At 42.8% G+C, this 25222-nt stretch overlaps 1 protein-coding gene across 2 annotated transcripts; it reads left to right on the plus strand.

Annotated features, from left to right (window-relative positions):
- Positions 1-822: 822 nt before the first annotated feature.
- On the plus strand, positions 823-23918 carry carm1 (coactivator-associated arginine methyltransferase 1). 2 transcript variants are annotated; one of them, XM_031318048.2, is made up of 16 exons: positions 823-1096; positions 6006-6131; positions 8107-8213; positions 10047-10151; positions 12822-12932; positions 13415-13592; positions 14297-14387; positions 16071-16152; positions 16240-16325; positions 16416-16505; positions 16764-16901; positions 18023-18112; positions 18235-18347; positions 19620-19730; positions 20913-20981; positions 21825-23918. In XM_031318048.2, the coding sequence occupies exons 1-16, from the start codon at positions 955-957 to the stop codon at positions 21962-21964; spliced, it is 1779 nt and encodes a 592-aa protein (XP_031173908.1). In that variant the 5' UTR covers positions 823-954; the 3' UTR covers positions 21965-23918. The 2 variants fall into 2 exon arrangements, with proteins under 2 accessions (XP_031173908.1, XP_031173910.1); XM_031318050.2 differs by having other exon boundaries at positions 19620-19697.
- Positions 23919-25222: the final 1304 nt, after the last annotated feature.

Raw genomic sequence — 25222 nt, forward strand, 5'->3', positions numbered from 1 at the left:
TTAATCCACCATTAAAAGTTATCATATGTTTGTTTTTGTCACCTGTCTGCGAAGCTGTATCTGGCATGAATGTTTACATCTGAGTTTTTCCTTTTACAAATACCAACAATATTTAACTCTACCTAACTTTAATTTCACTGCAAATTATTAATTTTTTTTCTGGTAAAATAAGATCACATAATTGATGTTACCTTTAAGCGCTCGTTTTTTCCAAGATGTCATTATCTGATATCACATAAGCATACAGTGGAAGCATACTTACCTATGTTTGAAACATAAAGCTGACCTTACTAAAGTACCATTGACAATATCTTCAGGGTGTCCATGTTCTTTGAGTGGAATAAAACATGAATATGTTGTCTTACAATCACAAGCTGAAAATTGGACAGTTAGGAGTAGATAACTGAAAGTAAATGTTTTCTTTTAACAGAAAACCTAGCTTCCTGTTATATTTAAGTGCACATAATGCAATATAAAGAATCCAGCAAGTCTTTTACAATAAATACAATATCATGGTAACATGCCTGCTAACTGTTGACCTTTATACAGTATGTCAGGATTATTTGTTGTTTAAGATGCTACTTAATGCAGCCAATGTATATCATTATAACGCATTACATTCTTACCACAATCATTTTGTCATGTTTTGGTTATTTCTGAGGTTTTTTATCTTTCAATTATTGAAGTAATTTTACACCAACGTTAGGCCTTTATACGTACATATGGTGGATATGGTAGGGTAATACCGGTAATAATTATTTGTGGTGGTGACAAAAGTCGTGACGTATGCCACCTGTGTTTACACAATACCCACTTTAAGCCGCCAGTCGGCGCTGTTGGATTGGCTCGTCGCCGCGTTGATGCCAACTTGCCAAGCCTGCCTCCAGTAGAGAGCAGTGCGTGGTTGGATCTGGATGTGTGCGCCACCGACCTGTCTCTACTTCCTGATCGAAGATGGCGGTCTCGGTGTTTCCCGGCGTGCGGCTCCTCTCCATCGGAGACGCTAATGGAGACATACAGCGACACTCAGAGCAGCAGCCTTTGCGGCTAGAAGTCAAAAGCACCCAAGACGCTGCCCTCATCAATCTCTCCAATGGTGAGTTGACCTTTCTCGCAGCTTATTCGGCCTGTCTTAACTGCCACTGCTAATGCTATGCAGTGCTAATGCTTATACAGCTAATCTGACCATAGGTAGCTTTAGCCACCGATAAGCTAACCCGTCTTGGGAGACCACGTCGCCTCCCACTACTTATCACGAGGGAGCCCTTAAAACTATTGAGGCTCTTAAACCTCAGGCTCTCAGCTCCTGAACAAGTCCACCGCTTTGTAGACCTCGACACAAATATAACGCATGCACCGTAACGTTAGCTGAGTTAGTGACATCCGTAAGCAGGGCAGCTAACGTTAAGTTGTGAGTAGTTTAATGCTAGTTAAACAAAGCCCGGGTTCAGCAGTGTTGCGCTAACGAGCCCCAGAACCTCTCGCATCTAACGTATTTTGCCGTTTACTAACGTTTATTTGGTCACATAATGAAAACAATACAAATTTAGCCTATTTCGGAGTGTTCCAAACAGACCCAGGTAATGTTAATGTTGCTGTTTTAGCTTGTGGATTAGCTTGTCTGGACCGGAGGGCATCACTCCTCCTGACCGCCGTGCACCACGGTGCGGGAGGCTGCCAGTGCTTTAGCGCTACAATTAGCCAATAGCCCGTTTCGTAGCCCAATACAGCGGGTAAGCACACAAACTTATAAAGCTTTTACTTTGTATGTTTTTAAAGCGGTCTTGGCGTTTTAGGTGGCGTAGCGTTACCGGGCCCTCATTACTTATGCATTCATCTTTGTTCTCATTGGAACAATAGCCGGGTGCCCGCCGCCTACTTCCCTCCTGTGTGGAGGCAGCATCAGAGACGCTTCGCTCCTCCGCGGCTTTTCTTATTCAATGGGATGTCCCGCTGAAAAGAAACAGCTGCCCAGGCCTCCTCTGCTGTGATGCTTAAGTTAAAGAAAAGCCCACCGACATACATTATAGACCTAGCACACATTCAAATATGAAGGGAAGGGCCCCTAGAAAAAAAGAAAGCAATATGATACAAAAGGAAAAAGAGTGCAGAAGATGTGCTTACAAATGCAGTGTATAAAGTCGCCGCTAAGAGTTGCATTATCCGTCATGCCATTTCTTGACTGGAAATGCGTTACAAATGTGCTAAAATACTCACCACATCAAAGAGTGTATGTTCAGGAATTGGACAAGGTTGTTGGAAAGTGTCCATTTAGTATGCCACTAAAAAAAGATTAGATAAAATTAACTTTTTTTTAATTTTTTTTTTTTTTTTTTTTTAGATAAGATCAACCTTTATTGATCTCTAGCAGGGAAATTCAAAATTATATTGATATTAAGATAAACTGTCTGCCTTTTAGGCTAGTAGACATGTTCTCTGGTAATGGAGTTAAAATTGTTGATTGCCAAGCTGTCTTTATTAACACCATAAACATTAACATCGAAATTCCCTGTGTGCTAAATATAAGTTAATTAATATCCAGCCATTCAGTTTTCATAATACAGAGTCCTATCTTTATAAACATCTAGTAGATATAAAAAGTCCATAAGTATGGTACACAACTTATGATTTGCATTAAAGTGGATCTGATTTTTAGTGAGTAATATGATAAGAAATTAACATTTAAAATCACCACACTAAAACCCTTTAAAATATAGACTGCAGCTATTCCCAGAGACTGCTCAGTTACGGGCAAAAAAATCATAATCACAATTATTTTTTGTCAATATTGAAATCCCGATTATTTAACATGATTACTCATTGACTTTTGGAAATAAGTTGCATTTATTGAACTTAAAAAAATTTCACTTTCCTTCATACCTTTCCCGTTTTGAACTTTAAGAATTTCCCCATTCAGAACACAAGACAAACAAACGTTCCCTTGCCAAACATAACCTGCAAAACAGTCCTTTTTCTCGATTACAATGTGTAATCATTAGTAGCCGAAATCACGATCGAAAGAAGAAAAACAAAAACATTCTGGCAGTTAAGTTTTCCAGATCACAGAAGTCCCACATGTCAACTGTCAGAGCTAGCAGCAGAAATATTTGTTACTGTAAATGGAGCTTTGAGAAACACAGCATAGATATTAACAACACAGCAACATAACAAGGCCTGTATTACCTTGCTTAATGATCGTTGTTAGTTTATATATGACTCATATGTGTACATTGATCTTTAGTTTTAGTTAGGTTGTTAAGATAAATTCTTCTAACTTGTCATTTTTAGCTGCACGTTTGCAAGTGTATGCATTTTGTGGGAGTGGGAGTGAAGGAGTGCCTTGATTTAAAAAAAAAAAATCACTTCTCCAATCACACACGGATGCTGCAGCTCCTGCTTCTTACACTCTTGTCATGGTCAGGTCTAAATTATATTCAATAAAGCACACATCTACAGCTGTTTATTCAGACTAATGTACGTTGTCACTCTGTTGTTGTGTCCTGTCCAATCGCGTTTGTGTATATGGATGACGTGGAGCAGCAGAACCAGTCGTAGCATGTGTTTGTGTGACCGCTGAGCTGTGACAGTCTCAGTGTGGCTGAGACGGCAACAAAAAAGGCAGTAAGGAGGAAACGGCTTCGTAACAAATAAGTGAAGTTGATCTCGTACAAACATGACAGCGGCACATGACCGCTGCATGAACTCATTTGGTCCAGGTTCACTGCATTGCAGAAGTGAGGGATGGTGTTTTTTCATCAGAACCGAATCTGTGAAGAGAAAATAGCCTGCATCGTCATCAAAAGGGGAAGTCCACTGATTTTACACATATAGGTCAGTTACATTGTCACTAGGGCTGGGGATCGTTCTACAAATATTCAATACTTCTCCCATTTCCTGCATTTCTACATACATTTAGGGACTATGGTGATACAAAATCCAGGAAATAATTAAGTTGATCATAATGATCAATTCTTCCAAAAAGAAAAAAATAAGTACTAAACTACCGGGAGTACGTTTTTAGCATAGGGCACCACACAGATATAACTTTGTGAGGCTTTCGTTCAAAAATGGTTTCTTCTCCAGTTTTTATTCTCTTTGCTGATATTGTTAAGAAATTAGAATCTTAAAAGTATTTGATGACGGGAAAAGGTGACTGCAATAATAACACTGGGCCTCACTCACCAACCATTTCTGACATCCAACAATGTTTTCTTATTTGGGATTTGTTGTGAAGTAAGAACTGACTCTAGGACACACTCCAGAGAACACTCCTGCACTGGGTGACCCGGGGTCCGCTCGGGCTTGGGCCGTTATTTTCCGCCGCATCCTCGGGCCGGGCCAGACCCTTGATCAAGCAAATTATTTTTTTTTTATCCATTATCTTATCCTATTTGGGTGGGGAGATAGCTATGCCATAATCAGAAATATTATAAATATATATATATATGCTATATAAAAGTAACAAATGTGTACAAAAGTTAGGCTGCAGTTACAAAATGCAGCACTTCATGCGCGGAGTCTCCTCCTCTCGCTGATGTAAAGAATAAGAGTTTATTTTTTTAATTTTTTTTTTACGTTTCTTCATTTGGATCCACTTGCGATCCGTTCCATTCTAAACAAACAGCGCAGTTTACATGCTTCGTCCTTGTTGTATTATTCTAAACAGATTTCTGCAGTTCAAACAACTCTGAATTGTAGTTGAGAACGTCAGTTATAATGGCCCACTTATTAAAAAAGTGTCGGGTTTAAATCGGGCTCGGGCTCATAATTACAGTTAATGTGTCAGGCCGGGCTCGGACGCAACGTGCTCGGGCTCGGGTAGGTTCGGGCTTGATTTTTTTGGGCCGATCTAAGCTCTAACTGGGTGACATGTTCCTTCATTACCAATGAACACACACACACACACACACACACACACACACACACACACACACACACACACACACACACACACACACACACACACGTTTGTTTCACTATCTTTGTGGGGACCCGTCATTGACATAATGCATTCCCTAGCCCCTTACCCTAACCTTGACCATCACAACTAAATGCCTAACCTTAACCCTTACCCTCACCCTAACCATAACCTTATTCTAACCCTAATCCTAAAACCAAGTCTTAACCCTCAAACAGACCTTTAACCTTGTGGGGTCCAGCATTTTGGGCCCCACAAGGCTGTGCAGACCCCACAAGTATACTGTATTCCCCGGTTTTTGGACCCCACGAATATAGTAAAACAAGCACACACACACACACACACATGGATTAATCACCAACAAATGTACTATTTCTTTCTGCTTGCGTAAAAACTACAGTGACCAGCTCTTTTAGTAAATTACTTAACCTTTTTTTCAAGATTATTTTTTTGGGCATTTTAGGCCTTTTTTGGTATAGGACAGCTTAGACAGGAGAGAGGGGGAATGACATGCAGCAAAGGGCCGTAGGTCGGAGTCTTTTTTTCTCTTTTCTTTTACAAGCTGTTTAAAAAAAGAAGTATCTTAAGGTCTAGAAGTTGCATATTGATCTGTCGATTCCAGTTATTTTTCGAGCTCTTAAAATATCCCACCCCATAATGTGATGGAGTGGATGGAGTTAAAGAGGCTGAAGCTGCGCTTTATTCTAGCTCTCCCACACAGGAGTGTGTTGAATCTGAAATTGAAATGTCAGGCTAAACATTTGCCTTGCAGCAAGAAAACCGCCTCTTTGGCTGTCGTGCAAAATGCTTAAAAACGACAGAGGCCCCTTTTTTTTTTTTTTAAACTGAAAATGCACATTTTCAAAATCAGTCGTGCCTCCAGAAAGTCAGCCACGTGCCGCTCGTCTTCAGTGCGTTTGTATTACCGAGGCGGTCAAATGTTAAAACCCTAACCCTCGTCAAATTCAAAAATGTATAAATAAAGTTTAAGCAGTTGTTGGCACACAGGTTTTTTTTTTGTTTATAAAAATCCAGTGCCTGCGTGTGTGCAAGTATGTCTCATATTGTTCTAACTTTTTCTTTCCAGGAGAGGAGGCGAGTGTGTTCAAGTGTTCTGTTTCCAGGGAGACAGAGTGCAGCCGCGTGGGGAAGCAGTCGTTCATCATCACGCTGGGCTGCAACAGCGTCCTGCTGCAGTTCTCCTCACCTGCAGGTACACACAGACAACCCCAATACAATACGACTGATGCATGGCTGTACGTAACAACAATAATAATAAAGTTTATTCGTATAGCACGTATCAAAACCAGCGTTGCAACGTGCTTTACAATGGACACACAACGCAACAATAAAAAAAATACACAGTAATGTAAGAAAAACCAGCCAAGCGTAAGAGAAATTAACTTAAAAACAATGGATGATGACAATGGTTGCTTACTCTCAAGTGCAATGTAACTCAGTAGTTAAGTATACAAATACATGTGTGCCAAGTGGGGGCATATATAATGAAAATGAAATCCGTCCCAGTCTCAATTTCACACAATTCACTGACCAGTGTGAGGAGACATGGTCACCAAATACAAACAAAGATTTTCTAAATATGTCAAATAAGAACAGAAGCACTTCAGAGCTGCCCCAAATACACCAACCCTGCGCTGCAGCCTCTGTCAAGATTTTGTGGTCAACTGTATCAAAAGCTGCACCTAAGGATGGAACATTTACCAGTATCGGCAGGTTTTTAAAAGATAATTTGTCCCTTTTTAATTAGCACAGTCTCAGTTCTGTGACGTTGTAAGTGAAGGCGCTGACGCACCAACCCGATCATCAGCCGTCGGACAGTCTGGCGAGGTCGGTGACTCGAGTCTGTTCGGTGTGTTCAGTGCCGTCGTCAGTCAGAGGAGCCGTCGGCTTTAATTTGGGCCGATTTGACTTGTTGAATCGGCCAGTGGGCGGTCGGACTCAATGACCAATCTGATTGGTGGAGTGCTAGCCCTTGACTAGCGAATCTGTGCACTTATGTTAAAACACTTACCAGAAATGACGAGCGGGATGAGCGCGACGAACGCCTCTCAAAATCCGACGACAATCTTTCAAACTGATCTTTGTCGATTAAAAAAAGAAAAGAAAAACAGACAGATTCAGCAACTGCATGGCCTATTTCTCGCTTAAAATGTTTTCAGAATAACGTTTCGGTGAACTATTTTCGTAAAATACGAGATCGTATTCCGAACGAGCCGCCATTATGGTCGGCTTTGAAATTCGGGAGAAGCCAGACCCACGTGACGCGTTCGTCATTTCCGGTTTACGCAGAACGTACGCTCAAGTGCGGCGTCTCTTCGGTGTGTTCCGAGGCACTTTTTGGACCGACGAGAGCCGACTGATCAGTCCGACTGCCTTTTCTGCCGACGGTCGGCCGTCGGGTTGGTGCGTCAGAGCCTTAAGACGCAAAGAGCCAAAATGTGTTCCGCGAATGTAATGTCAGCTGGAAACATCATGATCCAAGGTTAAACAAAAAAACTGCCAATGAAGAAGTCATTTCCTGTGTAACCAATAATGGGAAAAATTGAAGAAAAAAAAAAGAACCCATTAATTTAGTGATTTACAATTTAGGTATATAAATGCCTGCGTTTTTAAATCCTCCGCTCCAGCATGGCATTGGCGTTGTTTTCCCTGTTTATAACCCCACAGTGAGTTTGTTATGTAAGCAGTGAGCCTGTGCTTACCACACACTTGCTATACTTTCCTACATTTATGTGGATTGGAGACTATTGGTTCAAGAACCAGATCAGATATACAGTGTTTGGTGTTTTTTTGTTTTCCCATCGTGAGATATCTCTTTGATTATTATTTGTGGTTGGTTTATGTTTGGAACAATGTGTATATTAATGTTTGGTTGGTTTATTTATTTATTGTGCTGTTGGATGTTGGTGGGTCATGTGGGAACGTTTGGTTTATTGTTAACGTGCCTGAATAGTCCCATTAGGGAGGGATGGATGTTGGAAATGACCAGACACGAAAATAAAAGCGACTTCAATTATTCATTCACATGCAAGTTCAAGCATGAAGTTCAAACATGAAACATAACTGTCGTAATGCTTGTGACTGCACTGTATTGCCATGTAATAGGGTGTCCAGTGTAAAGTATGACCTGTAATTGTCCATGTTTGTGTGTTCGTGTTCCGCTTCAGACTTCCAGTCCTTTTATAACCTCCTGAAGAACAGTCGCGGGCATGTCAACGAGCGCTCGGTCTTCAGCGACAGAACGGAGGACTCCTCTGCTGTACAGTACTTCCAGGTGAGAGGCTCTCAACAAAGGTGTGGACTTTAGGCTCTCTCATACACCCCAGTGCTTTATTTTATCATTTGATGGCAAACGCAGACCAGTCGTCCCGTGATAATTAACCCCACGCTAGTCTCGCATTGGAACCGATCGGAAAGGAGCCAGTTGAGGTGGTCTGGGCTCCTCCCTAGGGAGGTGTTCCAGGCACGTCCAGCTGGGAGGAGGCCTCGGGGAAGACCCAGGACTAGGTGGGGGGATTATATCTCCAACCGGGCCTGGGAACGCCTCGGGATCCCCCAGTCAGAGCTGGTCAATGTGGCTCGGGAAAGGGAAGTTTGGTGTCCCCTGCTGGCGCTGCGGAGGAGGGTCTGGCTAGTCCACACAGCATTCCGGGATGGGAGAAAAACGTGCTCTGATTTATTGGCATTTCTTTAAACCAATCGCAACCATCTTGGGCGCCACGGTGCCGCTGCAAGATAGACTCTGGAAGGAACTTGTTTTGGTGGAACATGTGTACGTTCAAATTAGGGCTGCACAATATATTGTTTTTTTTATCGCGAAAGGCTGCCACATAGACAAAAAAACGGATTTTTTTGTGTTCGTTGGAAGAAAATATCGGTAGAAAACGGCACTTTAAAATGTGACTGTCATTCTTTTAATGGTGCCTTTTTTTTATATTCAATATACGTTCACTTTGTCCATGAAAGAATGTTGGAAATGATTTCCTGTAATTGTTTTAAATACAACAAACAATTTTGTTGAATTGTATAAGAATACTGAAAGCAGCAGTAATGCAAAACTGAGTACATTTTAATATCTGTATTGCGAGTAACATCGTTATCGCGATATTCAACAACGTTATCGCATATTTTCCTCATATCGTGCAGTCCTAAAAAGTCGTTTTAGTCGTGCAACAGAAAACTCAGATTGGACAGATAGTCTAGGTAGCTGTCTGGATTTACCCTGCAGAGATCTGAGGAGCAGTTAACTATAGTCCTCAGAAATCCACTGGAGTTTAGAATTACAACACAAAGAAAGAGGAAGGTAAAGGACAGCTCAAAAGAACAGTATAGCAGCACGCATGTCCATTATTCAGTTCCAGAAGACATATCCAACTTCCAAGTCCAGAAGTCCTGAAATACAATTCTGTCACAGTAACAAGATCTGCTCTGTAAATGGCATGTCCTGTGTTCTCATTTCAGGGATGAAAATGTATACCCTGAAGGAAGACGTTTGTTTGTATGTTGGTCTCATAAAGATGTTCCCTGTCTGTGCATACCAGCGCGTACTATTTGCCTAAAGCCAGTGTCGGTGAAGCTGCTGTCAGCAACACAAAAAGAGCCCCTAGACTTTGAGCACAACGCACATACGTTGTCTCACTAGTGTCTCCTTTTTTTCCAACTTCTTTGAAACAATCACAGAAAGAGTGCCCTCACTAACATCATATTTACAGCCTAGATAGCCAATATAGCTAGTTAGTTGCACATACCTGTACCCGGAAATGTCTGTCCTGGTCCTTATTCTTCACCAATGTCTTTGGTTTGAGCTACAGTTAGCTTACATTACATAGTGTCTCTGTGCCTGCTCTGACCCAGCTGTCAATCAAACAGTAGGCCGCCCACTCAGAGGCTTGGATGTGTTTTTCTTCTTTTATTTACACAAATTATAAACAGTTACACTTGAAAATCCCATTGACCAGAATGATCTGTGCAAAGTCTCGTGTTTGACTTATTGGAATGTGATGATATTTTTGTATGTCCTCACTGAGTCTGCTTGTACGATGTCGACGAAACGTCCTATTGAAAAAAACATCATCGAGGTGTTCGTGTTTTTTGTTTTTCTCTGCAGTTTTATGGCTACCTCTCCCAGCAACAGAACATGATGCAGGACTACGTTCGGACAGGGACTTACCAACGGGCTATTCTCCAGAACCACACTGACTTTAAGGATAAGGTACCCTTATACTACTGGATAGATATAGATTCATCACTTACTTGCACTTACAGTGAGGAAAATAAGTATTTGAACACCCTGCTATTTTGCAAGTTCTCCCACTTAGAAATCATGGAGGGGTCTGAAATTGTCATCGTAGGTGCATGTCCACTGTGAGAGACATAATCTAAAAAAAATAAAATCCAGAAATCACAATGTATGATTTTTTTAACTATTTGTATGATACAGCTGCAAATAAGTATTTGAACACCTGAGAAAATCAATGTTAATATTTGGTACAGTAGCCTTTGTTTGCAAGAGAGGTCAAACGTTTCCTGTAGTTTTTCACCAGGTTTGCACACACTGTAGGAGGGATTTTGGCCCACTCCTCCACACAGATCTTCTCTAGATCAGTCAGGTTTCTGAGCTGTCGCTGAGAAACACGGAGTTTGAGCTCCCTCCAAAGATTCTCTATTGGGTTTAGGTCTGGAGACTGGCTAGGCCACGCCAGAACCTTGATATGCTTCTTACAGAGCCACTCCTTGGTTATCCTGGCTGTGTGCTTCAGGTCATTGTCATGTTGGAAGACCCAGCCTCGACCCATCTTCAATGCTCTAACTGAGGGAAGGAGGTTGTTCCCCAAAATCTCGCAATACATGGCCCCGGTCATCCTCTCCTTAATACAGTGCAGTCGCCCTGTCCCATGTGCAGAAAAACACCCCCAAAGCATGATGCTACCACCCCCATGCTTCACAGTAGGGATGGTGTTCTTGGGATGGTACTCATCATTCTTCTTCCTCCAAACACGGTTAGTGGAATTATGACCAAAAAGTTCCATTTTGGTCTCATCTGACCACATGACTTTCTCCCATGACTCCTCTGGATCATCCAAATGGTCATTGGCAAACTTAAGACGGGCCTTGACATGTGCTGGTTTAAGCAGGGGAACCTTCCGTGCCATGCATGATTTCAAACCATGACGTCTTAGTGTATTACCAACAGTAACCTTGGAAACGGTGGTCCCAGCTCTTTTCAGGTCATTGACCAGCTCCTCCCGTGTAGTTCTGGGCTGATTTCTCACCTTTCTTAGGATCATTGAGACCCCACGAGGTGAGATCTTGCATGGAGCCCCAGTCCGAGGGAGATTGACAGTCATGTTTAGCTTCTTCCATTTTCTAATGATTGCTCCAACAGTGGACCTTTTTTCACCAAGCTGCTTGGCAATTTCCCCGTAGCCCTTTCCAGCCTTGTGGAGGTGTACAATTTTGTCTCTAGTGTCTTTGGACAGCTCTTTGGTCTTGGCCATGTTAGTAGTTGGATTCTTACTGATTGTCTGGGGTGGACAGGTGTCTTTATGCAGCTAATGACCTCAAACAGGGCATCTAATTTAGGATAATAAATGGAGTGGAGGTGGACATTTTAAAGGCAGACTAACAGGTCTTTGAGGGTCAGAATTCTAGCTGATAGACAGGTGTTCAAATACTTATTTGCAGCTGTATCATACAAATAAATAGTTAAAAAATCATATATTGTGATTTTTCTTTTTTAGATTATGTCTCTCACAGTGGACATGTACCTACGATGACAATTTCAGACCCCTCCATGATTTCTAAGTGGGAGAACTTGCAAAATAGCAGGATGTTCAAATACTTATTTTCCTCACTGTAGATTAAGTTAGACTCCAGCCATAACCAGTAGCTAGATATTTGAACATTTCCCTCGCCCTTGGTAAACGCCTAACTGCTGTTTTTTCTTTTTGTTCAAATTTTCAGACTAGGCTAAAATGTGACCAATGCCAAAGAGCAGCTAAAACCCAATTTATATAATACAATGCCCTAATTAGTCTTTAACAATTTACCCTTTTCTAAACTCCTCCCTCAAGCAATTATTGTCCAATCCTAGTACTGTAACAAGGCACGTGGCCTGTCAAGCCGAAGCCAAGGAATGGATTGGTGACCGTTTATCTGCTCTAACGCTAACTGCAAACGTTAAGTCTGGCTAACTAGCTTAACTACAGTAGTGGCCGAGTGTTCCTTCATCCGGTCCAGGGTGCAGGCTAACGCCAGCAGCTCTGTCCTGCTCGAAATCTACACTCTAGTATCCAAAGCCAACGTTGCCATCTAATCCTCATCCTAAAACCCAAACAAGTACGTAAGCTCAGCAGGCAAACAGGGTTACAGTATGTTAGAATCAAATACCAGTGTCCCTACCATACTGATAATGCTAGATATAACTACTATGCTCAGTCTTTTAGCACAATATCAGCTGTTATGTTCATATTTAAGACTGTTTTACATAGTTGTCTATCTATAGTGGGTCAGCTGGAGACGTTCAAAAGTCCGATGACAGCGTTTTCAACCACTCTAATGTTTAGTTTAGACAGAGGTGCTTGTCTTTTCATCTGACAAAGTTGACAGTTGTCAGCTAAAAATGAGAAGCTGCTTCTGCCTCCCTCTGTCTGATAATAATAAAGAAATACTGAGAATATTGATTGTAAATCTGCCATGCGTCAGACGTCCTGTAGCAACGGTAACTAAAGGGGGGTGGGGAGCTTAGCGAACAATCGGTTATCAAAAGACTCATTTTCTGTTTGTTTTTTTTAATAATTTTAATAATAATGTTAAGTCACTGTTTATTTGTCTTTGCTCAGCATAGCCTACCTGTAATGAATCCTGTTCTCTTTTTCTCCAGGTGGTGCTGGATGTTGGCTGTGGCTCGGGGATCCTCTCTTTCTTTGCAGCCCAGGCTGGAGCCAGGAAGGTCTACGCTGTGGAGGCCAGCACCATGGCACAGCACGCCGAGGTACACGCACGCACGCACACACACACACACGGGCTGCACAGTATGAGGAAAATAAGCAATATGCGATAATGTTATTGAAAAGTCCTCAGTTCTGCTGCTTTCAGTATTCTGCAAAAATGCAACAAACTGCTTGTTGAATTTAAAACAAATGAAAAAAGATCATTTCCAGTTACTGATCAAATTGAACATTTAATTGAACGTAAAAGGCACCACTGAAAAGAGAATGAGTTACATTGTAAAGTGCGGTTTTCTACAGATATTTTCTTTCAACAAAAAAAATCGGACTGTATCTTTCGCGATGTGTTTTTTGCGCCAGTTGATATCGCGATAAAGATAAAAAACAAATATGTTGTGCAGCCCTAGCACGCACGCACACATATTAATGCTAACACCAGTTCCCTGACTGATAATGTTTTCTGTGGTCTGGTTGATGGGTCGCTCTGATTTCCAGTCCCAGTATAAAGGCGTGCTCTGCCTTACAGGTGCTGGTGAACAGTAACCGCTTAGGAGAGCGCGTGGTCGTCATCCCGGGGAAGGTGGAGGAGGTGACGCTGCCAGAGCAGGTTGACATCATCATCTCGGAGCCCATGGGCTACATGTTGTTCAACGAGCGCATGCTGGAGAGCTACCTGCACGCCAAGAAGTTCCTCAAACCCAATGGTGAGGAGGTTTGGGGCACAGGAGAATGGCATATGGGATAATAGAGGAAATGGTAGGATAAAGGCTGCTCAAGTAAAGTAGCAGCACATACAACAGTTTGTTTTTTTGGCGGCGATTTTCAAAATGGATATTTTTTGATTTATTTTATAGTATTTTCTGTATATGCGGTACCGCTGACGGCGACCACATCATATTGGCTTCCAGCAAAATGGAACAAAAGCATAAAATGCAGAACATCCATGTTATGTGCATCTTTACAAATGAAATAAATGTCAGACTGACTGACTGACATGTGATGTGCGTTCTTCTTAGAAAACAATTCGTTTTTGGAACTGTCTCATGATCTATTGTCTCTAGAAGTGTATTATTCAACTTCTGTTTTTGTTAAAGAAGGAAAAGAAAATCGCATTACTTCTAGAATCACAATACAAATCAAATCGGCACCCGTGTATCGTGAAAGAATGGAATCGGGACAAAGGCAAATCAGCCCTAGAAACAATCCTTTGAAAAGCACTGCACTTCTGACAGCCGTTTTAGATATTTGAATTGTTAGCATGATGAGGCCACAGTGAGTATACACAAATATTTATGAGGGCGCCATGTGGTAATGTTTCAAGATGGGTGATCCAAATCTCATTCTGTGTTGTAAATGGCCGCCAGTCCAGTCTTGTTTCTGATTGGCCTCCCCTGTGTTTGTGTTTCAGGTAAAATGTTCCCAACCATCGGTGACGTCCACCTGGCCCCCTTCACAGATGAGCAGCTCTACATGGAGCAGTTCACCAAGGCCAACTTCTGGTGAGGAGGGAAAGGAAGGGTGGTGATGGAGGGGCCGCAGTTGAATTGCATAACACCCGAAATAAGCGTTTCAATATGCCGTGTTTCTCTGTGGTTGGCTAACGTCTGGCTCGTAGCTGAGCCTAAGGGTTCTATGAGCTGAGCGGGTTAAAAATATCTCCCAATGCCAGGCCGTATCTAAGGTCTGTCCTATTTACCGGAGCAGTGAGCAACGTTTTAACATTGCATAAGAACCATGTGGGATGGGAATGATTGTTCCACGGATTAACCCAAACCCTCAGGGGTTACCAAGGAAACAGACTTATTGTTTGACAGAACTTCAGAAAACGTGTGAAAATACAAATGAATGGTCTTCTCTATCTGTTTGGCAGTTAAGTTCAAATATCAACAATCTCTGCGCAGCATCGCTTACCGCACCTTTTAACTATGAATACCCAAAGGGAGTCAGAACACGTATAAAAACATGTATAGATGTGTCACATTTAAGAAACGAGTACAGTCACCTGACCTAAATCAACCCGCTGGTGTTTGTGGTGTATTTTACGTTGATGTTTTTGCAGAGCTGTTTCAGCTCTTAGTTTAGTAATGCAGGAAAGCTGGATGATTATCGTGATGATACTGCACTAATATGTTTGGCCACTATAATCGTAGTCATGTCGGTAGTTTTCAAAAAGGACTGGGGAATTGAATAAGTATGCATAAGTAACTTTCTTGGTTTGAGTCAGGAGCAGGTTACGTTCGGAGCAGCAGTTGGACGCATTCAGTTGTGTTTTATGCCTCGGCACTGGTGATAGCCGTGGCCCGAGGCTTTGCGTTTGTCCGCATCTCCGCACGTACGTCCCATTCTTGTGAACGCGATATCCCAAAAAACGCCTTGAGGGAATCTCTTCAAACGTGGCCCAAACGTCTACTGGAACTCAAGGATGAACGGGTTAGGTGTTGGCCGTAACCGAAGAACTCTTACGCTAATTACGACATAACATTCGCACACACAAATGTATAATAGGATCAAATAATAAATTGATGAGATTTCATCTCCAAAAAGTGATCAACTTCACCATGACAACATAATGTTCTGCAAAAACGTTTTCTGGCCATTATTCATCGCCACACCTCAGGAACGGAAGACATTTGGTCGGATACTGAGTTGTTAATGACACTAATTATGAAACGGTGGCGATTGAATAGAACGTCTGTGGTGACGGGTTAAAGTGTAAAATGTGTGTGACGGATCCACCTTTTTATTTAAGTCCTTCAAAGTCTTCACTACAGACATGGATGTTGACTGCAACTTGACCGCTTGGCGGAGGCCTACAACCTGGCGTCTCTTCTGGTGTGTAGTCTTGTAGTTTGCTTGCTTGTGGGAAATTGTTGGGTCTTTGTAAATTATAGAGTGGGGTCTAGACCTAACTATCTGTTAAGTGTCTTGAGATAACTCTTGTTATGATTTGATACTAAAAATAAAATTTGAATTGAATAGTCACCAGCTCCCCTCTGGTGTAAAGGGTTAGGGTTGCTTCCGTAGAACTTTTAACTTGATTGGTGCAATTTGTTTTAGTGTCTTCATCCCAAAAAAAAACAAAAACAAAACATTATTCTGAGATTGTGCCAAAACATATGGTTTTGGTTATCATTTTGGGACCAATTAAAAGTGAAATGTGATTTTTGTTCTTTGGCCCTCAGGTACCAGCCCTCCTTCCATGGTGTAGACCTGTCTGCCCTGCGGGGAGCAGCAGTGGACGAGTATTTCCGCCAGCCAATCGTGGTATGTTATCTTAAAAAGTATCGAATTCGGTACCCGGCCCTAGTAAGTCGTGTGAAACTGGATTTGTTGTTGTGCTTTCCTCCATAGGACACATTTGATATCCGTATTCTGATGGCCAAGTCGGTCAAGTACACAGTCAACTTCCTGGAGGCCAAAGAAGAGGATCTCTACAGGTCTGTGTTTGTGTGTAGTAGGTATATTAAATGTATGTCCTACCCAGTGTAATTAATGTCTCTTTCCCTGCGCTTTCTTTTGGGTTCCAGGATAGAGATTCCCTTCAAGTTCCACATGATGCACTCGGGCCTGGTGCACGGCCTGGCGTTCTGGTTTGATGTGGCGTTTATTGGATCAGTGTAAGTCACTGATAGACACATGACATCTTAAGGAATGCCTTAAACAGGGTACAAAATAAGCACCATTTATAAAATATGCAAGTGGCTGGTAGATGTGCTTCACTCACCAGCCAAAAAAAAAATATTGGTTGTCTATTGAGTGACTGGTAAAAATGTAACATTCACTGGCCATTTGGCGGGTGGACAAAAAGTAAATTTTGAACCCTGGCCTTAAATGAGTCCCACAGTGTTTCTTGACCTTCCACCGTCTCTGTGCAGGATTACAGTTTGGCTGTCCACAGCCCCCACAGAGCCTCTCACCCACTGGTACCAGGTGCGCTGTCTGCTGCAGTCTCCCCTCTTCACCAAGGCCGGGGATACGCTGTCCGGCACTGCCATGCTGGTGGCCAACAAGAGGTACGATGCTTCTAAAAGTAGTCCTCTGCGGCATGTAGATCCGCCTCCTTAAGCGTGACTTGTGGTTGTGCGTTGGTGTGTGCGTCGATGTCTTTAAGAGAATAGCAGGGCCGGGATGTGTGTGGTAGAGAGAGTGAGAAAATGACGGCGATTAGCTTCTGGGCGAGTAGCGACTCTCGAGGCATAGCGGGAGAAACTGAGTGTCTCCCCTGTTCTTTCTGACCACATTTTACGCAGAAGCATAAATCACGCTGTAGTAGTACATGTCAGAGGCTTTATATTGTGGTCTCTGGTCATTCAAAATATTGGCCCTGAAAGCGAAGTCAAACTGCGTTCCATTTCTCCTGAAGTAGTGAACTTGCAACTAGTAGGAAACTAAAAACTAAGGAGCTGCAACTGATGACTTAAGAGACTAAAGAAATAGAAAGGAGGAAATGGGTACAAAGGAACCAAATTGATGAGTTTAAACAAAACAAAAAGCATTCATGTAATGTGCTGTTGTTTAAAAAAGTGAATTTTCAGCAGAACGCATGCAACAGCAGCAGTAAAGATCATAGCACTAAAGGTTTCCAGCTCACTGTCTCTGTTCATTTGTATCCGCGGTAACAACACTGGAGAAAGTCACAGAAAAGTGATTTCACTAGTTCCACAAGACTTTATAATCAGTCTTTTAAAAAAAAACAAACATAAAAAAACAATAATTAAGTTATTTGCAGAGCCTCTTCATTGTTCTGTTTTTAGGAACATTCCAATGATCCAATTGTTGTAGTATTGTTTGCCCTGTGTCGTGCTTACATTTTGGGTTTTGTACGGATTAATAAATGAGATATAATACGTTAATAAGTGAGCTTTAGAGGTGTTGGTAGGTGGATGTTGTTACATTTGGACAGAGCCAGGCTAGCTGTTCCCCCTGTTTGACATGAAAGTGGTAGCCATCTTCTTATCTAACACTTAGCAAGAAATATACTATGGGTATTTCCCAAGATATCAAACTATTCATGTCAGCCTTTCGCTGATAAAGCTTCTCACTTGCATGGAAACAAAAAAATACAAATACAACACAATCATAATAAGGATATGTTAACATTACGTGATTTGTGTTCTGCTCTCCCTATGAACAGACAAAGCTACGACATCAGTATTGTTGCCCAGGTGGACCAGACCGGATCAAAGTCCAGCAACCTCCTGGACTTGAAGAACCCCTTTTTCAGGTGAGTTGGTCTCCTGACCCCAGTCACGCACCTGGGGACCTGGGTGGCACCGTTTCACCACGTGAGATGGGGAGCCCCGCCTATCTCCCCGACGTTAAACGTGTGCGTTTGCATTTTTGCAGGTACACAGGCACCACCCCCAACCCCCCTCCTGGCTCACACTACACCTCCCCGTCCGAGAACATGTGGAACACGGGGGCGGCCTACAGCATGAGTCAGGGGATGGCTGTATCAGGTGACCACACATAAACACTGGTAGATGAGCGCAATCCTCCCATGTGTTTACACGGGGCGCCCCCCCCCATCTTCAGATTTTCAAGACACGGAAAGGCAGAGTACTTGACACATTAAGAAGTTGGGACTATCAATAAAATTTTGGATTAAAAAAAAAAAAACGGATACCTCTTTGCACCGGTAAACAACAACAGTAATAAAATGGGAAGGAAGGACGTTTTCGGCTAACAACTCAACAAACCTGGTACATTGGCAGAGACCTTAGAGATGCATAGTGTCTTACAGGTCCTAGTCTCGCATTGCCAGACCTTCCTCCACAGCTCTGCAGAGGAGGGTTTGGCTAGTCCACACAGCATTCTGGGATGGGAGAAATACGTGATCTGGTTTATTGGCGCAGCGACGGGGCCGCTGCAAAATAGCCTCGGGAAGGAACTTGTTTTGGGGAAACATGTACATTCAAAAGTAGTTTTAGTCGTGCAACAGAAAACTCAGATCTGACAGAAATGGCGTTTTTCCGTTACATGGTACCTGCTCGACTCGCCTCGACTCTTACTCACCTTTGGTTTTTCGTTATGAAAAAAAAGTCCCTGGTACCTGCCAACAGGTACTTTCTTTATTATTAATTATTATTATAAGAATCCTAAAGGAAACTGGAAATTGTGAAACACTTGTCCATTTGTTTCCATATTTGAGAAGTCTTGGCCGTGGCTCAGGTGGTAGAGCGGCAGCCTACCAATCGGAAGGTCAGCGGTTCGATCCCTGGCCGTGCAGTCCCACGTCAAAGTGTCCTCGGGCAAGACACTGAACCCCCGAATTGCTCCCGATGCTGCGCCATCAGAGCGTAAATGTGCGTGAACGTGTATCTGATGAGCAGGTGCCTCGGCCACCGTGTCTGAATGCGTGTGAACGGTTCCCGTACTATGTTAAACGCTTTGAGTAGTCGTTAAGACTAGAAAAGCGCCATATAAATACAGTCCATTTGCATTTTACTCGGTCTCGGTTTAGGTGGTCTTGACTACAACACTGACTGCCGGTGTATTGTGATGCAGGAGGTTGCCCCCGGTTCCTCCAGCAAAGCAGAAAATGCAGAACATCCACGCTATTCGCAATGCACATCAAATTGGCACCCACGTATCGCGAAAGAATCGAATCGGGACGAAAGCATATGGTCCCAGCCCTACTGTGTATAGTGAGGACGCTGAATGTAGCGGTTTCTTTGTAGTAAGTGTTGATTGGTTTGTTTTGTGTCTCTCCCGTCCCCCCCCTTCTCCAGGGATGCCTGCAGCTTATGACCTCAGCACAGTCATCGGCAGCGGCCCATCAGCGTCTCACAACAACCTCATCCCCCTGGGTACGAATCGCACCGACTTCTCAACATCTCATGGTACTTAATGTAGCGGGGAACCAAAAAAAGCAGAGCAACAGACAAAGTCTGCAGTGCGAGACGTGCATGAAAACAGCTGGTTTAAACCAAAATGTTCATGCTCTGGTCTCTAGCGAGCACTTAAGCACTTTGTGACAACAGAGAAAAATGACAGATGAAACGATTGCTCTGCGAAATCTTTTCCCCCAAACCAAAGGCCGAAACAACCTTTTGAGGGACAGGAGATGAGCTCTAACACGCTATGTTACGAATCAACAATTTCACAATATGTTTGTGTAACTCAGTAGTTGATGTTTATAATGTGATAATTAAATGTTTCTACAAATAACTGTTGTATATGCTTCTTCCCTTTTTTAACATTTGATGACATTTTAACTGATATTAACTCTTACTCTTCATTCATGGCTTTCTCTTCAACTGACATTTCAACTCCTTTTAATGCTTACGCTTGAAAACACGCTTCAGATCCTTTCAGGTCTTGGCATTTGAAAAACAAAAGAATTGTGTTCAGCTCTCCTAACGGTGAAAACACACCGGGCGCGTAAGCGTAGATATGTGTCTGATCTGTGCGGGCCGACGCGGCCGCTCCACGCCCAGTATGAACGGACAGATTGCATAACATGGCTGCCGAAATAAAAATAGCTGCGCTACGCGACTATACGCCAACCGGTGTGTTTACACTTTCGGTCCCACAACTTTCACTGTTCACACGCAATGTACTCCTTAATGCGTTCAGTGCTTCCACTTCAACTGACACCATCTTTCAGTTCATTGATTTGAAGTGGCACTCCTTTGCCTTCAGGTCTTCCCCATCAACTAACACTTCACACTCAATGTATCAGCTACACTTCAACTGCCATTTCAAATCCCCACAGCGCTTCAAATTCTACTGACAACGTCCCACAGCACATAGAATCCATACTCTGAGCTATTTCAGCACTAGAACAGTGTTTCAGCTATTTCAAATGTTTCAGCTGCTTAATTTCAGCAGCGGGCACACTTACGTGTGAAAGTGCCATGTGATCGGTTGTCTGATAACATTAACATTAACATTACAGGTTGTACTACTCTTGTGAGTAACTTGGCTGATTGTGAGTGTTGTAGCTGCAAACAAGTAGCAACAGGCTCAAATGTGTTGTAGTTCTGCACATACTAACGGTGCTTTCCTCTGATTGGTCACAGTGAACACCGGAATTGTAAACCACACCCACTCCAGGATGGGCTCCATCATGAGCACAGGAATTGTCCAGGGTACGTCCATATGTCACATATTTGTATGTATAAACACCACAGTACAGACACAAATGAGTTTATGTTGTCTTACCAGGGATTCCGCGGGGTCTTAAAAAGTCTACAATTTCAAAATCAAAATTTTAGGTAGTCTTAAATTCGCTGAAGTATTGTGTTCTACGTCTTAAATAATTTTAAACAGGTCTTAATTTTCCTACGTCCATGGAACACTACCTCTAATGCTCATTGAAATGTTATTTTATTTCATGGTGTTGTAGTTCTTTCTTTCGCTCGTCCAAATATAATTCACTGTATATGTAGAGATTATTATTATTCCATTTTATTCAATTTAAATACATTTATTTACTTTGCAAGTATGTTTGTGACTGCATTTTGTTGTACTTTAATGTCATGATACAGGTCTTTAATTTCATTCATAAAGGTCTTACGTTTGACTTGGTAAAACCGGCAGAAACCCTGCTTACAGAAATGTACCCTGCATGCGTCTTCAGTGGGAATGTCGAATAGGGCTGGGCAATATGTCGATATGTGGCTAGATATCGTCTTCATTTTTGATATCGTAATATGACAGTTGTCTTTTCCTGGTTTTAAAGGCTACATTGAAGTAAAGTGATGTCATTTTCTGAACTTAGCAGACTGTTCTAGCTATTCTATTATTTTCCTTTACCCACCTAGTCATTATATCCACATTACTGATGATTATTTATCAAAAATCTCACTGTGTAAATATTTTGTGAAAGCACCAATAGTCAACCCTACAATATTCGGTCCAAAATATTGCGATATTTGATTGTCTCCATATCGGTCAGCTCTAATGTGATGCATTTGTTTGTTCCCGTCCAGGAGCCACCACAGGCCAGTCGGGTCCCAGCAGCAGCGGTACTTACTATCCCGTCACCAACCAGTTCACCATGGGGGGCGCTGCCATCTCCATGGCCTCGCCTATGGTCATCCCCAGCAACACCATGCATTACGGCAGTTAAGACCAAGACCTCACACAGACCTCTTCGGCCTCCCCGCCCCCGCATGACAAGAGATCCCCCCCCAACCTCTCCCAGTGGAGCCCCTCAGTGTCGTCGTCCCCGCCCCTCCCCCTTTTTCAACCCTGACTGACGCATCAACTGCAGCCAAATCCAATTATACCAAAACCGGTGCTGTGCTGGCACCGCCTCCTCTTGTTCATCCTCCTCCTTCTACTCTGTTCAGTCCATCACCATATGAACGGTCGAACGCTCTCACATCCGTCCAGACTCTTGTCTTGCAAACAGACGAAACCTGCCCCCCCACCCCCCGGATCCGTTGGGACTTTAACGCGTGGTCGGCTGAGATGCACAGCCGTTCTTGGGTTTCCACCCTCCTCCCTCAACATGTATCTCAATCCCTCCACTTCCCCTCCTTTCTCGTTTTAATTTTTTATAACTGTATCATAATGACCCCCCCCCCCCCTCCCAAAGTGTTTCTTCAAACCCTTTCTTCCCTTAAGAGTCACCTCGCTGCCAGATACCAGCACCAGTCCGTTCCTGCGATTCTCCACACCTCTACGACAGATCTACACCGACGCTTTTCATTTGTACAGTGGGACACCATCATCATCATCATCTTCAATACTCCTCTCTGGGCGGCCATCTGGGCTTTGTATATCTGATCCAATCTTCACGGCCCCACTGCACATCTCTCAAGAAGAGCAAATCGCAAGCGGACCGATTTTCCCTGCTTAGTTTTGGTTTTTAGGCAGAGGCAGATGTATATCAGCAAAAATGAAGCCATCTACCCTAAGGAGTATGGGAAATTTGCTTATTCTGTGACTTGGACAAACTGACCTTCTAGTTCTGCTCAGTACCCACTGCATGGTCCTCCTTAAAAGCAGTGGTGTTGATGCAAACGTCAGGTTGTGGGAGAATGGCACACTGGTCACCTTCCACGCTCAGTGAAGAGATGAACAGGCCCTGTAATCGCCTTGCCTACTCTAGATTGTAGGTTCCAGTCCCCTCTGCTAATGCCTCAGCATACACTACACTGACTGGAAGTGTGCTCCATGCTAGCATGTTAGCATCACATCACATCAATTGATAGTTGGCCTTTATGGTTACACATTTTCTGTATTTTTAAAGCTGCATGAATTGATATTGTTGATGGTAAAAAGCCCCATAAAAGCGGAGGGTGTTCACATTACACACTTTTACACGCATTCGATCTATTGTTTAAATAGCAATATTGATTAGTGCAGCTTTAAATATGGTTGTACATACCTGTGATGTGGTTAGCCTAGCCTCGCTCAAAGGCTAGACGCAAAGGAAAACTACCCCACTGTCGTTATCTGAACTTGAAATACACACCCGTCTTTAATAGGTCAAAATCAAACTCCCAGTCAGATGTTTGACTAACACGCAGCATCTCTTCATAGTGAAGCTGCTGGTTTGAACACCGTCCAAAGTGAACAACATTCACAATTCAAGATTTTTTTAATCTTCTCTTGCAACCAATTAATAAAAAGGGAGTTTTTGGAAGGTGTATCTTGTCTGATTTTCCGACAGAGCTAGACTAACGTTTTGTCTCGCCATCAGTCTTAGCACCGAGATGTATCTCTGTACCAGACTCACTGAAACCAAATGAATGGGTCTTTTCATCTGACTGTGGGTTTGATGAACAAACAAGCATATTTCTTTATAATGCTGGATGGGTTAGAGCTGCTACAGGTTCTAATTCTCTCACTTTTGAGGCAGGGTTATGGCCGTATTACGTACGATCGCGTCTAAAGGAAAAAAAGTGCAGTCACACCTGATAAAGCCTCCTCGGTGGCTGCATCCCACTGCCAGCCTGATCTCTCCAAGAACTCTTGAGTCTCTGCAGTCGAACAACACACTCAGTCTCTCCTTAAAAGCATTCTTGTTTAGGGCTGGGTACCGAATTCAATACTTTTTAGGCACTGACCAAATTTCCTCTTAAGTATCGAAAAATGCCTCGTGATTCAATACCCAATTTCAATACCTTAAGGAGTAACTCATCAGCGTCAGGGAGCCAATAAGCACGCAGCATGCTTCTACCAAGTTGTATCAATGCTGCTGATTGGCTGTCTAACGTTACACGTCGTAGAGACACGCAGGAAAAGCTCTACGATACACAGAGACAGGGCTCACGTAGTAGGAGCTGAAAAATAAAGATTTGTGCTGTAATGTCATTTCGTTTTGTTTCATAAAATTGGTATCAAAAAAAATATTGTACCGGTATCTAAAATCTTTGAACGATACCCAGCCTTATTCTTGTTGCCTTTTAAAGGACAATTCCGGCGCAAAATGAACTTAGGGGTTAATAACAGATGTGTACCCACTCTGTCGCTCTCTGGGACATGTTTTCATGCTAATCGAATGCGTTTGTAGCTTGAAACAAGCTAGCGCGGACCGCTGATTAGCTCACAACGCTAGTATTCGGGGCACAGGGAAAGTAAAAACAAATCGCTATTTATACCACTAAAAAGGCTCAAAATATCACCACACTTCAACGGTAGCATAATGAGGGTCCCTAAATGTTAACCGAAGCATTGAGAACTTGAAAGAGAAAGTGTACAGACAGTGTATTAAAAAGATTAGAAAGACAGTAGCTCCCAAGACAGCGGCCGCCTGTATACGAGAAGGCGACTGTCTTTATAATCTATCTTTTTAATAAACTGTACACTTACAAAGTTCTCAGTGTGTCGGTTAACCTGTAGGGACCCTCATTATGCTAGCGTTGAAGTGTGGTGATATTTTGAGCCATTTTAGTGGTATAATAACCGGCAATTTCCACTGGATGCGGAACGTCGGCGGAACGTCGACGGAGTCATTAGGTTTCCATTAAAGTCAATGTGTGTATTTCCACTGACTGCAGAACGGCTGCGTCCCTACTCCGTCCCAGTTCCGTCAGTCCGCAGCCCTCCAGAGCAGATACGCACAGTTTCTATTTTTGACGGACGACGGAGAGCTCCGCAACAATTCAGATTGTGCGGGACAGGAAGTCGAGCACAGAAACAAAATAAAACATCCGGTTAATTTTCAAAATAAAATACACCGTGCTCACGGCAGGTCATATTTCCCTGCACTACACCTTGAAAACAGCACAGAGTTGTTTCCCCTCTACTCCTCTGGATGGAAACAAACTGTTGGTTTTGTGGTTCTGTTAATAGAAACTAAATCCTGTTATATCGCGCGAACATACGTAAATTCGCGAGATCTCGTGGTCGGCTGGCCGCAGCCGTTAGGCAACAA

This window comes from Sander lucioperca, chromosome 2 (assembly GCF_008315115.2).
Source record: "Sander lucioperca isolate FBNREF2018 chromosome 2, SLUC_FBN_1.2, whole genome shotgun sequence".
Classification (NCBI taxonomy): Eukaryota; Metazoa; Chordata; class Actinopteri; order Perciformes; family Percidae; genus Sander; species Sander lucioperca.

Excerpts from the sequence above, each read along its gene's own strand:
- carm1 (XM_031318048.2), top strand. The coding sequence starts at position 955 with ATGGCGGTCTCGGTGTTTCCCGGCGTGCGGCTCCTCTCCATCGGAGAC. Across the intron at positions 16,902-18,022 it reads ATGCTGGTGGCCAACAAGAG|ACAAAGCTACGACATCAGTA; the intron begins GTACGATGCTTC and ends CCCTATGAACAG. Across the intron at positions 18,113-18,234 it reads TTGAAGAACCCCTTTTTCAG|GTACACAGGCACCACCCCCA; the intron begins GTGAGTTGGTCT and ends GCATTTTTGCAG.